At 67.8% G+C, this 12,073-nt stretch overlaps 1 protein-coding gene across 1 annotated transcript in view; it reads right to left on the bottom strand.

The window, feature by feature from the left end:
• Positions 1 to 12,073, bottom strand: part of ADGRB1 (adhesion G protein-coupled receptor B1) — a 75,840-nt gene that overhangs the window by 24,805 nt on the left and 38,962 nt on the right. Inside the window, 1 exon segment of the mRNA XM_045078201.1 lies at positions 2,156 to 2,297. Coding sequence (XP_044934136.1) covers positions 2,156 to 2,297 — 142 coding nt within the window.

The raw sequence follows: 12,073 nt of genomic DNA, 5'->3' as shown, positions 1-12,073 counted from the left end.
GTGGCCAGGCACATTGCCCTCAGCCCCAAAGCCCCTGGGTGACTCCAGCCCCTGTGAGCGGCTGTGCCTTCAGCCTCAGCTCCCCTTCTGGGATACCGGGCTGGGGTCCCACCTTCACAGATGCTGACACTAGAACCCCCCCAGCTGTGGCTGCCGACCCCCATACCAAACAAAACCTCCAACCCCTCCCAGACCGAGACCTGCCCGGCCTGATGCATCGACCTCCAATATGCCTGGCCCCAGCGGCCCGGGTGCAGGCCAGGCTGGGGGCAAGGCCCTGGGCCCCAAGCCTTCTGCTCCTGGTTCCACCAGCTTTCACCAGCATTGGCCACCTGACCCTCACCAGACCCGGCCTCCATGGCCCAGCTGACCCAGAGCTCAGCCCCTGGTGGGACGCCACCTTCTGCGGAAGGCACTGACTGGCACGCGGTCCACACCACAAACCCTGGGCCGGCAGGGCCCTCCCCCCACCCCCCTCAGCTGGCCCGACTCTCAGGGCTGTCACTTCCGTCTGACGGCAGGGGTCAGAGGGGGAGGCTCAGAGTGACAGGGCACGAGGCTGGAGTCTGTGTGTATGAGGGACCAGCCTGTGCGGTGACACTCCGCCACACCAACCCTGGGCACACATCCCATTCCGGAAGGCTCCCCTGCCCCCGGTCCTTCCTCTCCATGCTCCGAAGGATGGGCGGCCACCTGGGGACCCCGTCCTGCAGGGTCTGGACCCGCAGGGACTCAGGAAGTCACAAGTCCCATTGGTTGCTCCCCTATGCAGAAGTCTGCTGCTGTACCACTGATGACCACCTAAGCAGAAAGCCACCTCTTCCAGGCAGTCCCTGGGATGCCCCTGGTTGCAGCTTTCAGAGCCCTCCCCAGAACCGACAACACCAACAGCCCTGTCACAGGGACAGGAGAATGGGGGAGAGTACCCCAAAGTCAGGACCAAGAGCACAGACCCCCATCCAGCAACTTGCCCCAAGACCTTGAGCAAGTTGCCCTCCCCAGGGCTCAGTTTACCTGCCTGCCGACGGAAGGTTTTAGTAGTGATGACCTCCAGGGTCCCGTTGGGCTCTGACCCCATGGGGAACACTGCTCTCCCTACCCGTGTCCCACTGGACAAAGGGTGGTGGGCAGAACGTTCTCAGAAAGGCCCGGAGCCATCTTTCACATTGAACCCAGGATCCCCTGAAGGGAGAGCTGTGCCGCCCCCACTGGATGAGGGCCAGCTGCCCCAAACACCAGGACAGCCTAGTCCCCCACCCCACTCTGTCCTCCACATCTGCTGCTCAACGATCCTTCCACACGGGCCTTAGACCCGGGGTCTTAGTGAGTGAAGACCCCAGCCCCTTTCCCTCCTCGGGGGACTCAGTGAGTAGGGCGGGGGGGGGGGGGTTTTCCTGGGACCCATGAATGGCGCTCAGCCCTGCAACAGACAACCCCTCAGCCCCAGGGGGCCAAGCCCAGCACCCAGGGCCCCAGCCTGGGAGCTGGCCCCAGATGCCGTTGCCATAGAAACCAGCAGCCCCCACAAGTATCACAGGAACAAAAAGGAGGCCCCTGAGATGATGGGGCCTTCCCCAGCGGAGCCGTGGACCTGGGCCAGACCCAGCACACTCAGCCACCCAGGGACCCTGACCTGGGGATGTGGCTGCCTCCAAAGACCAGGGTCCACTTGGGGAGGGCGGGGAAGGTCTCCCAGCCAAGGTGGCAGCTCCTTCCCCTTCCTCTGCTTGGTAGGCCAGGGCCCCACAGCCCAGCTGAGGGGCGCACTGCCAAGTGAAGGGGTACACGGACTCCGCCAGGCCAAGCCCTCCCCCAGTCCTCAAAAGCCTGGGCCCAGCCTGCCCGGCTCCCGTGAGGATGGGTTCCGTCCAAGGTCCATGCCTCCAAGGAGAGTGGGGGACACTCACCCATCGGCCCCTGGGGGAGAGGGGGGGCTGCCCAGCCTCTCCCGGGCGGTCCCCAACTCCCCGCTGCCACCCACCCGGCTCCCACCCACCCTCTCCAGAGGCCGGCTGGCCAGTGGGCCACGACACCGACCGGGCGCACGGACCCGGGCGGGGATGGGTCCGGCCCCTCCCGCGCCGGAAGCGCCCGCCCCGCGGCCCCCTCCCCGCCCCCACCCCGCGCCCCCCGCGCGTCCCGGCCGGGGTCTCACCGCGTCGGCGCTGAGCTGGGCTAAGATGGCGAAGGTGGAGAGCCGGTCACAGAGGCAGCGCGTCCGGAGGGCGTCGAGGGGCACCGTGCGGCAGCCGCGCCACGACCAGGGCCCGAGCTGCGGGGGGGCGGGGGAGGAGGGCCTGGGGGGCGGGACACACGGGGTGGGGTTGGGGGGGGACAGGGGCGGCGTGAGCGGCGGGCGGCCGGCGGCCCGGCCCCCTGTCCCCGCCGGCCCGCGCCCGCACCTGCGCCCGCAGCCGCGCGCCCGCCCCGCCGCCGGCCCCCGGAGCCCCGCGCCCCATGGCCGCCGCCGAGCCACGGGAGAGCGAGTCTCGGGAGCGCGGGCCGCCGAGCCCTGGCCCCGCGCCCGCCGAGCGCCCCGCCCGCCGCACACCCCCCCCTCGCCAGCGCCGGAGCCCGAGCGGGAGCCGGAGCCCGAGCCCGAGCCCAGCGGAGCCGAGCCCAGCGGAGCCGGGGGCGGCGGGCGCGGCGGGGGCGCGCCGGGAGGGGTGCGGGGGGCCGCCTCCGCCCGGAACCCGGAGCCCGGCGCAGCGGGGTGACCTTGGGACCGCCCCCGCCTCCCCCTCCGCGGGCTGGTCGCCCCTGGCGTCCGCCGCCCCAGGCCGGGGACACAACAGCCTTCCCCGCGGTCTGGAGGCCGGGATTGCGCCTTTCCATTTCCACACCGGGGCCGCCGGCGAACCCGGTCGCCGCTGTAGATCCAGTCCCCATCCCTGCAAGGCCCGCCGGCCTGCCCAGGAACTTAGGAGTGTCCAGCCACCACAGCTGGCCCTGGGCTGGCCCTGCCTGCTGGAGCCCCTGGCCTGCGGGGTGGGGTGGGGGTTGCGAGAGCCGCTGGGCCTGCCGACTAGGGACCGGGGGAGGGGACTCCCGCATGTCTCAAGCAGGAAACCCTGCCTGGGGATCCACAGCCTGGAGGGGTCTTGCGAACCCAGGGCCACAAAAGGCCTGCGCTCTCCCGCAGATAGCTCAGACCCCATGCCTCCTCTCAGGACTTCCGGGAAAGTTCCAGGTTTCTGCAGCGGGGGTCTTCCCAGGACCTGCCCTAGAATCGAGTGGGTGGTGTCAGGCCTCAGAGCCCAAGCACAAGGGAGCCGCAGAGAGCCATCGCCAGCTGGACTGCCTTCCCCAGCCCTGCTCCCTAACCAGTGCTCTCCCCATGGGGGCCCTGACCCGGCAGGTGTGTACACACACACACACACACACACACACCCTGGGAGTGCCGCCTCTGCTCAAAACCTGGGTTTGCAATCCACCAGCCTTGGCTACCTCCTCAGGGTGCCACCTGGGGAAGTTCCTACCCTCGCTGCTAGCTCCTGTTTCCTGAGCTGCAGAACGGGGAGGGTGCAGCGGGCACACACCGCCAGGCCCCCAGCACGGTGCCTGTGTGGACGCGGGAGCACCTCCGGGAACGAGGAGGGTCACTGGCTGCAGGGATCGGAGAGCCCGGGCTGGTGCTGGTGCCCAGGAGATGTTACACAATCCCTGCTCTGAGCTCCGGGCCCCGGGGGGCAGGGATGTATGCTGGGCCGGGCCCGAAGCCTGGACGTGGCCTTGCTCTCTTGATTCTCTTCTCTCAGGGAAGGACCTGACCCCATTCTGCGGAGAAGAAAAACTGGGGGCTAGCCCCTGGGGCCCAAGCGGGCTAGCCGAGTTCACGGTGGCGGCCAGGCAGACTTTCATGGCCCAGGAGTCAGTCGTAGGCTCTGCGGGAGCCCCGGGGCTCAGGCCCTGGAAAGTACCCCCACCACACCCCGGAGCTCCAGCTGGCCCGCTCTGTCTAGAGTTCAGGGAGAAGAGAGCACTGTGGCCTGAGCTCAAAGGGCCCAGGATTGGGGAGCTCAAAGCTCATCCATGTCGGGGCCCTTCCACGAGATAAGTGCGGAAGCAGCCATTAGTCACAGCGGGGGGCAGCCGCACCCAAAGACAAGAGACCTCCATGTCCTGCCTCCAGAGACGGAGAGACCATCAGCTGCAAACCAGGAGCAGGACAATGGAAGGAGCCCAAGAGTGCAGGGTCCTGGAGCATCCTGGAGCTCCCCGGGAGACCCCAGGTCCAGCCTAGTGCTCCCCACACCGTTGGCCAGAGGCCTATCAGGGCCTCGCTGAGTATGAGGGCCCCACGTGGGACACGGGCATGGGGCGCTAAGCCCTGGCCAACGCTGGCCCCTGCCATAGCCCCTGTGTGCCCCTTCCCGCCAGAAGCTCCCTGTCCTCATGCCTGGAGCTGCACATGTGACCGTCCCCACGTGCCCAAGCTGCTGGCCAGATGCTGAGCCAGCCACCACGGCGCAGGCCAGGAGATAGCCAACAACGCCACTCCAAGAGAGCCCCACAGACCACCCCTGTCTGTGGCCAGGCCGCCACCCGCTCTCCAACTCCGTGCTCGTCCGGGACATCAGCCCTAGAGCTGTCCTTGTGAGCAGGCGTCTGGGGCTGGCCAGTCCTGGTTCCAGTCCCCGCTGTGCTTCTCAGTGTTCGGGTGTGAACACCGCCTCTGCTCCCCTCCTCCGAGCACAGAGAGGGGCGGGGGCATCCGGAAACCAGCTCTCCAGCCTGGGAGCCCAGGAGGGAACGGCACCCCGAGGCGGGGGGGTGAGGCCGGCTGGGCTGGTCTGCAGCCGGGCTGCCGGGCCTGCAGGGCGCCAGGCTGAGCTGCAGGCCACCTCCTGGGAGAGCGCCAGCCCGGGCTACTGAGGAGGGCGCTAATTAGTTTATCGGTCTCCTGGGGGGGGGGGCTGCTGCCTGCTTTGGCCTCCCGCAGCCTCAGGTCACAGAGGACACGAGAAGGGCCCCGCCCTGGGCCAGGCCAGCTGTCCAGGAGGCAGGCTGAGGTGCTCACTCTGCAGGGGGGCTCAGGGGCTCGTGGGACCCTGTGGGACTGCCTTGCGGCCCCCCTCGGGCCCTACCTCTCCCTGACGCGGAGAGCCCTTGCGGCCTGTGTCAGGGAGGCTGGGACGGGGACCCTCGCCTTGCTCCCTCCCACTCCTGGGTGATAAGGGTTTCCCCGTGCGACTTGTCCCTGAAGCGCGATGACAGCCCTCAGCTGCCCCGTGCAGACAGAGCCGCTGAGGCTCAGAGAGGAGCTACCCTCGCCCAGGGCCACACAGCGCGAGCGGCGGGGCCCGCGGACAAGCGCCCCGCCTTATCTGTCGGGAGCCGTTCCAGGCACACAACCTCCGAACTCCTGGGTTGCGGGGGACACATCCGAGGGATCCTCAAGGATAAGCCGGGACGCGGCGCACAGAGAGGTGACATGCCCAGGGGCTCCCCTGCCCTTTCCCCCCACCCCCACACACACCAGGAAAAGAACTCAGGCCATGCGGGGCGCCCAGGGCTAGCTAAGCCTCCCGTGCCATGCAGACGTCAGCCAGGGGCTGACCTGCAACCAGACAGGTAGATAGGCAGTGCCTGACCCCAGCCCCGTCGCTGGCGTCTTAGGCTCCCCCTCCGACCCGGGAAAGGCCAGGGGATTCTCAGTCCTTCTTCCAGCAAAACCTCTAGGAGGCCTCCTCTTGTACCCCAACATCTGGAAGTTCTTCCCATGTCTGACCGGAGTGCTTCCTGCTCTAGGGACCCCGTCCCCGTCTCTGCAACCCAGGCAGGTCACTCTCCCCTCTTGCACTGGGAGACCATGTGCTGCCTCTTGACTGAGCTTCCAAAACTTGGAATATCTGGGTCATGGAGCCACCCCCCCCACCTCCCTGAGCCCAGGCCTGAGGAATCTGGGTCAGTGACACCTGCTCCTCCTCCCCTCGCTAGGTCCAGGGCGAGAGGAGGAGCTGGGGCAGTGGCACCCTCAGGACCAGGAGGGCAGGGAGACCCAGAGGGTGAGAGCGGGAGCTCGTCCATGCCTGAGTCCAGGGGAGGTTTGGGCGGGGGGCTGTGTCTTCCCCCATCTGACCAGGGCGCCCAGAGCAGAGCCACGCCTCCACCATCACACTGCCCGACCTGCTGGGAGGCCAGGCTGGTTCACCTCCACAGCCACCGTGGCCACAGCCGGCTCCTGGCTCCCGCAGTGAGGTGGTCCCTGACCCACAACCTCCTCCTCCATTCTGCTCTGCTCACGGCTTCAGCGTTCTCTTCTGCAGCCTCCTCCGGTGGGGCAGGCCCGGGCCCAGCCTGCTCACCTTGCTGCCGGCTCAGCGGTGGGGGCACCCGCCCAGACTGGGCAGCCAGCCCTCCGCCCCCTGAACTTCCACTGCCTATGGCAACCTCGGCGCCACCTCACCCCTCGCCCTCTCCCACGCCCACGGCCCATCCGTCAGCAGCTCCGACCGGCCTCCCCACAGTGCCAGAAAACAAGCCAGGCATGTCGTCCTCAGCTCAAAGCTCCCACGGCCCCCTCCCCACTGAGACACCCCAGGGCCCCGGGGGCCCGTCCAGCCTCCCTGACCTGACCTCACCACTCTGCTCCTCAGGGGCTCTCCTTGGGCCACATTTAGGGGCTCCCGGGACAGAACCACCTTGCCCCCCGCCACCGCACACTCAGCACTCAGAGCGGAGCCGCTGCCTGTCCCCGTGTCCCAGGCCAAGAGCGGCTCAGAGAAGATAAGCAGGCTGCCATCAGCAGCGGGCCTGGTCCCCAACCCCGCTCGGGATGCGTGGGAGCCAAGGGGCGTCACAGACCCTGGGAGGAGGCTCAGCCCATGGCACCTCTGGCCCCCCGCCTTCTGGCCCGTGCCCAGCCCAAGAAGGCGGAACTGTTCCCGCTCAGGCGGGTTCCATCCCAGCTTCTCGGCGCTGAGCTGCCGGGCCTGTGAGGGGAGAACCAAGGCTCCGCCAGTGCGTTGTTGTGGGAGACGTGGGGCCGCATCGCTTTGGGCCTGGTGCTCATAGTACATCAGGGGACGGTAACAGAGAGGGTGCTCTGACAGCCGGCCCGTCCATCCGTCCACCCACCGAACCAGGGCACTCACTGCATTCATGAAACCTCCTGCCGGCCCACGGAGCAGGTCTATTACGGGACGAGAACCGTCAGGGTCCCCTGGGGTTTGATGGGCTAATTCACACTGGAGTGTGAATGACTCATAGGTAGCCTCCTACACAATCGAAAAAAGCCGGAGTGGGCACAGCACAGTCCAATAGGGTAACCGGAAACGGGCAAAGTATCTGCTGCAGAGGCTTCTAGAGGCCCCTCAGGACTTTCCAGCCTGGTCTTCAAGATCATCAATGGGCTGGCCTCCCCTCGTGCTCCCTACACCCTCTAGCCTAGGACGAGGCCCCGCTAAATCACACTTCACCCATCAGAAGGCCTACCCCCCCACCTCTCCCTGCTGACTTCTGAGCCACAGATCAAGGTCTGTGCTGAGTCTCCTCCCTGGATAGCCTGTGAATTCCCGAGCACTACACCAGACCCCTCCTTCAGGCTCTACCCTGCTTCTGCGCTAGGACCCCTCTCCCTGGGTCCTGCCTCAGCCCACAGCCGGAGCTCGTCAGGACCCCCAGGCTCCCCCGGCCCCGTTGCACCTGCCGGCCCACGCCAGCTGCACGGAGCCAGTGGGGACCCAGCACACAGGCGCCGTCTCCTGCTTCCAGCCCTAGACCTTGGCCAGTGTCTCTGACCATGGTCCCTCCTGTCCCCTGGCTGACTCGCTCGCCTGGTCCTTTGGGGAAGCCTCCTTGAGCTCCCTCTGTGCCCAGACCTATCCCTGCTGGCCACCAGCTCATGAGAACCTGCAGGCCAGGTCGTGTCTGCCCCGCCATGGCCTGGCCCAGGTCAGTTCTATCCAGTCTTGGCTCAGGTCCTGGGGGCAACACCCATGGTCCTGGGAGGATCCTGATATCTGCAACACGTGGACCCTGGGGGAGGGACACCTGCCTGACCAGGGTCGCGCTCAGCGTGCTGCTGGGTGAGACCTGGCCTGCGCTCCTGCACATGGGTGGCCCTCCTGGTGCGGCCGGTGTCTGAGCCGCAGGATTCTGTCCCGGGAGCCTCTGCCCACGATGCGGAGACGCCGGCCTCCTCTCTGCCCCCTGGGCCGGCCACGCTCGGAGTCCGCTCCCGGCTGCAGGCCTGGAGACCTGGTCCTTCCCGTGGTCCAAGCTCTCCCCCTCACATCCACCACACCCGGGGCAGACCTGGGCCTCTGGGAGAGCGTGGGACCCTGGCCCACCAGCCCTGCAAGCCAGCGGTCTGGCCTTCTGACCCTGCTCCATCTGCTAACCTCCCCTCCGCTCAGAGGCCTGCACCCCTGGGACCCAACCTGAGCCTGTCACCTCACTTAGAACTCCCCCCGGCACCCCTCCGTCCAAGCTCTGTCCCTCCTGTCCCCTACCTCTGCCCACTGATGGATCACTGCCTTGGCACCCACACTTCCGCCAGGGGTCCGCTTACTCATTCATCCAGGAAGCGCCTCCCCGGCCTGCCTTTGGCAGGCTCTGTGCTCAGTGTCCCCCGACAGATCCCAAACCTGCCGCCTGTCACAGCCTGCTCAGCCTGGTGGCCTCCAAGAGGCCCTCCCAGATGCCACAGCCTCCCACTCAATCTTCTCCACTCCAGGGGCATCTGACACTGATCGCTGTGGTCCGGCTGGCCACTGCACCACGGGCGTGCCCTAGGCCCCACAGGGAGGGGGCCGCGAGCTCACCGCCTTCACTGTCACTGCTGTCTGTGCCCTCACAGCTGCTCCGAAGCCACCGAGGCCGAGACGACGTCGCACGAACCCCATCGATGCCCCTGACAATGTATCCGTGGCCACCGCCGCCCTCATGGCCACCATCAGCACGACGCATGGGCAAGGCCACCATCACCGCCACGTCGCCACCGCCACGTCGCCCCTGCCATGGGCAGTCCCCGAGCGAATGCTGTAATCACACCGCCACTGACCCCAGACGCATCACCACCACCACAGCCCCGATGTCGGCCACGCACCCGCCGCCATCACCCCCCATACTGTCACCAGCAACACCGCCACGGCCATCACCGCCATCCGCGCCGGCACTGCCGCCATTGGCATCGGCAGCACCATCGTCCCCACCGCTGTCCCGCTGTCTCTGTGCTTTCATGGTCCCCGGCGTCACCGCCGCCGCGAGCATCCCGGGCGTGGCCTCGGCAGAACCAGCCCCGCGACCGTCGCCGAACCGACACCGGCTGCCAAGCCCGTTGCCAGCTTTCACCCGCGAGCACTTCTCGCGTCTGCCGTGTCCGGGGCGCTGTGTAGACGGAACCTGTCTTACGGGAGGTCCCGCCGTCCCTGTCCCCCAGGGACAGATGCGCACAGGCAGCCACACCGTCACCACTGCCTGTCACACCCCGACCGCCACCCCACCTTCCAGGCATCTCGCAGTTCCCCCGACTCCCAAAGGCCCAGTGACCCTGGCACTCGACGTCATCCGACCGTGTCCTGCTTCCTGCCGCCCTGGCCCCAGCACCGAGGCCTGGGGGCGAGAACGGGCCGTGCCACAGCTGCCCCACCCTGCGCCCTCCCACAAGTCGCATCACGCCCCCCCCCCCCGCAGGCCACCAGCAGGGGCCGTGGCTGCCTGGGGAGTGGGATGAAGACCTTTCTGCCTCAGGAAACCAGCTGTCGCAGCCTCTGGCAGAGGGGAAGCAAGCATCTCAAGGGAGGAGAGCTCCACCCGCCCTGCAAGTCCAGCCCGTGGACCCTGCCTCAGCTCCTTTGCACATGCTGCGCTGGGGCCCCGAGGGCCTCTGCTGCCTGCCTCCAGGTGGGCTCCAGCTGGGGAACCTCACACTGGGCCCCCGAGGCCGGCGCTTACCCCACAGGGCACAGTGTGGGTCAGGGAGGGGCCCTCTCTCTCCCGAGCTTCCTGGAGGACGGGTAGGGACAGCGCCTACCTGCTGACCATTTCCCACTGACCCACCTGTCCTCAACACCCATCACCTCATTTCGGCCCTGTGGCAACCCCATGTCTCAAGGAGCCAAAAGGGCTCACCCACCACGACCCGGTTAGTAAGGAATGGGGCCGGGCTTCGAGGCCAGGCCTGCAGCAGGCAGGACCCCTGCTCCTCCCACCGGTCCAGCTGCCGGGTCACAGCGGGTGCTCTGGACCTGGGGGCCTGGTCTCCGAGAGGGATGGACAGATGCCGCCGTTACGACAGGGTGGGCCGGACCTGGAAGAGTCCCGGGAGGGTGGGGACGGCGGCAGGACGGGGTCTGGGTAGGGCGGTCCCTGCGGGACCAGATGTTGGAGCACAGTGGAGTCCCCCCTTGGGTGGATGCAGGGGGGCCCCGTGTGCCCATGGGCAGAGCATGCCCTGTGGGTGGGCGCCACTGGGAACATGCGTCTCCGGCACAGTGCCCCTGGAAGGACAGCCGGACGGGGGGACGGGGCCCGGCTAGGAGCGCTCCAAAGCAACTCTGTGCGCTGGCCAGAGGGGCCCTGTGTGTCGCCGCGTGCACCCCTTCCTGCAGCAACGTGGCCCACCCCCCCAAGCCAGAGCCGGGCACAGACTCACGTGGCAGAGCCTGTGGAGGGGCTGCTGGGGGAGTGCGGGTGCCGATGGCAACGGCCCCACCTGGTCCCAAGCCCCCCTTCCCAGGCCTCTGGCCACTCGGCCCTGTGGCCGCAAACAAGCAACGTAGGTGACTTCGTCTACACCGCACTCCCGCCAGCCCATCTCCCGCCCCTGCCGGCACCTCTGGAATAGGGCCACCCGCGTGCCACCCGGCGCCGGTCCCACTCTGCCGGCCTGGTTTCGTGAGCTCAGGGGCCCCTCTCCTTGACCCCTGTGTCTCTGTGGGTGCTCTGCTCAGAGGACCCCATCCCCACCCACCTGCGCGTGTGGAGAGGCTACGGGACGGATGCAGGGGCCTCGGGTCCCAGCTGACACACAGCAGAAGGAGTTTCGTGTGCAGGGAAGGGCCCTGCCCTGAGATGCGCCCTCCACACCAACACGCCGTGCTCCTGGCCGGACCACCCCCTTCCTTGGCCAGAGCTCCCTCTCTAGACATGCGCCCGGGTCTGTCCCCGGCCAGGAGTGACCAGCACGCTGTTCCAGCAGAATGAGGGGAAAGCAAGGGAGAGCTTCAGGACAGGAAGGGGGCAGATAGGGCCGTGGCCAGCTCTGGGCCAGCACTGGCAGTCCCGTCCTCTGCCGTGGCCTGTGAGGTGCCTGGGGGGGGGGCTGGGGGGCTGGCGACACCTCCCCAGCATGGGTCTGTCTCCTCCATCATACGGTCAGAGAAGCTGAGGCCTGGGCGTGCGTGGTGGGTGTGGCAGAACCGGGGTTCCTGAGCTGGAACAAGGAGCTCCCCTGACCCGCCAAGTGTGGCTGGAGGACACACACAGGACCTCCCACCCTTGGGACACCCCGGCCCAGCAGGCATTCCAGTGGGGGCAGCTTCCTCGGCCCCTGCCCTCCTGGGGGACCCCCTCATCCCACAAGTGAGTGGCGAGGGGTGGGCGCACCTTGGTGGCTATCCCGCTGGGTGGGTGGCGTGAGGGCACCTCGACAGTGGGATGCTGCCAGACCCCACGGGGCAGACTGGCCGCAGGGAAGGAGGGAACGGGCGAGTCCCAGTCCCCTGAGGATGAGGGGCCCCCTTCAAACAGGGCACAGTCCAGCAGCCTCTGTTCACCTCCTGGGGGCTTAACTGTGTGTCCCCAGCAGGGGAGACACGTGGGCAGTGGACGAGACCCAGGCCCTGCCCGGGGGGCCCTGTTCCGCAGGAGTAGGGGCGAACAGGAGGCAGCAAATACTCCCTGGGGTCTGAGCTGGGAAGGAGGGGCAGGACTGTGAGTGTGGGAAAGCGGGCAGGACGCGCCTCTCAGAGCAGGTGGTGTTGGAGGCTGCAGCCGGACTGGGCACAGGGGCCAGGCGCAAACAGGCCACCCGTCCCTGAGGGGGGCAGCAGCGAGGGGCCCGTGGGGTGGAGGGCAGTGGCCGGGGGGAACCGGGCTGTCAGCCAGGAAGCAGCCGGGGGGTGCC

Source organism: Mustela putorius, unplaced genomic scaffold (assembly GCF_011764305.1).
Source record: "Mustela putorius furo isolate JIRA1106 unplaced genomic scaffold, ASM1176430v1.1 tig00000228_pilon_pilon_pilon, whole genome shotgun sequence".
NCBI classification, from domain to species: Eukaryota; Metazoa; Chordata; class Mammalia; order Carnivora; family Mustelidae; genus Mustela; species Mustela putorius.
Note: the sequence above shows the minus strand (reverse complement) of the source record. Positions and strands in the feature narration are given on the sequence as shown.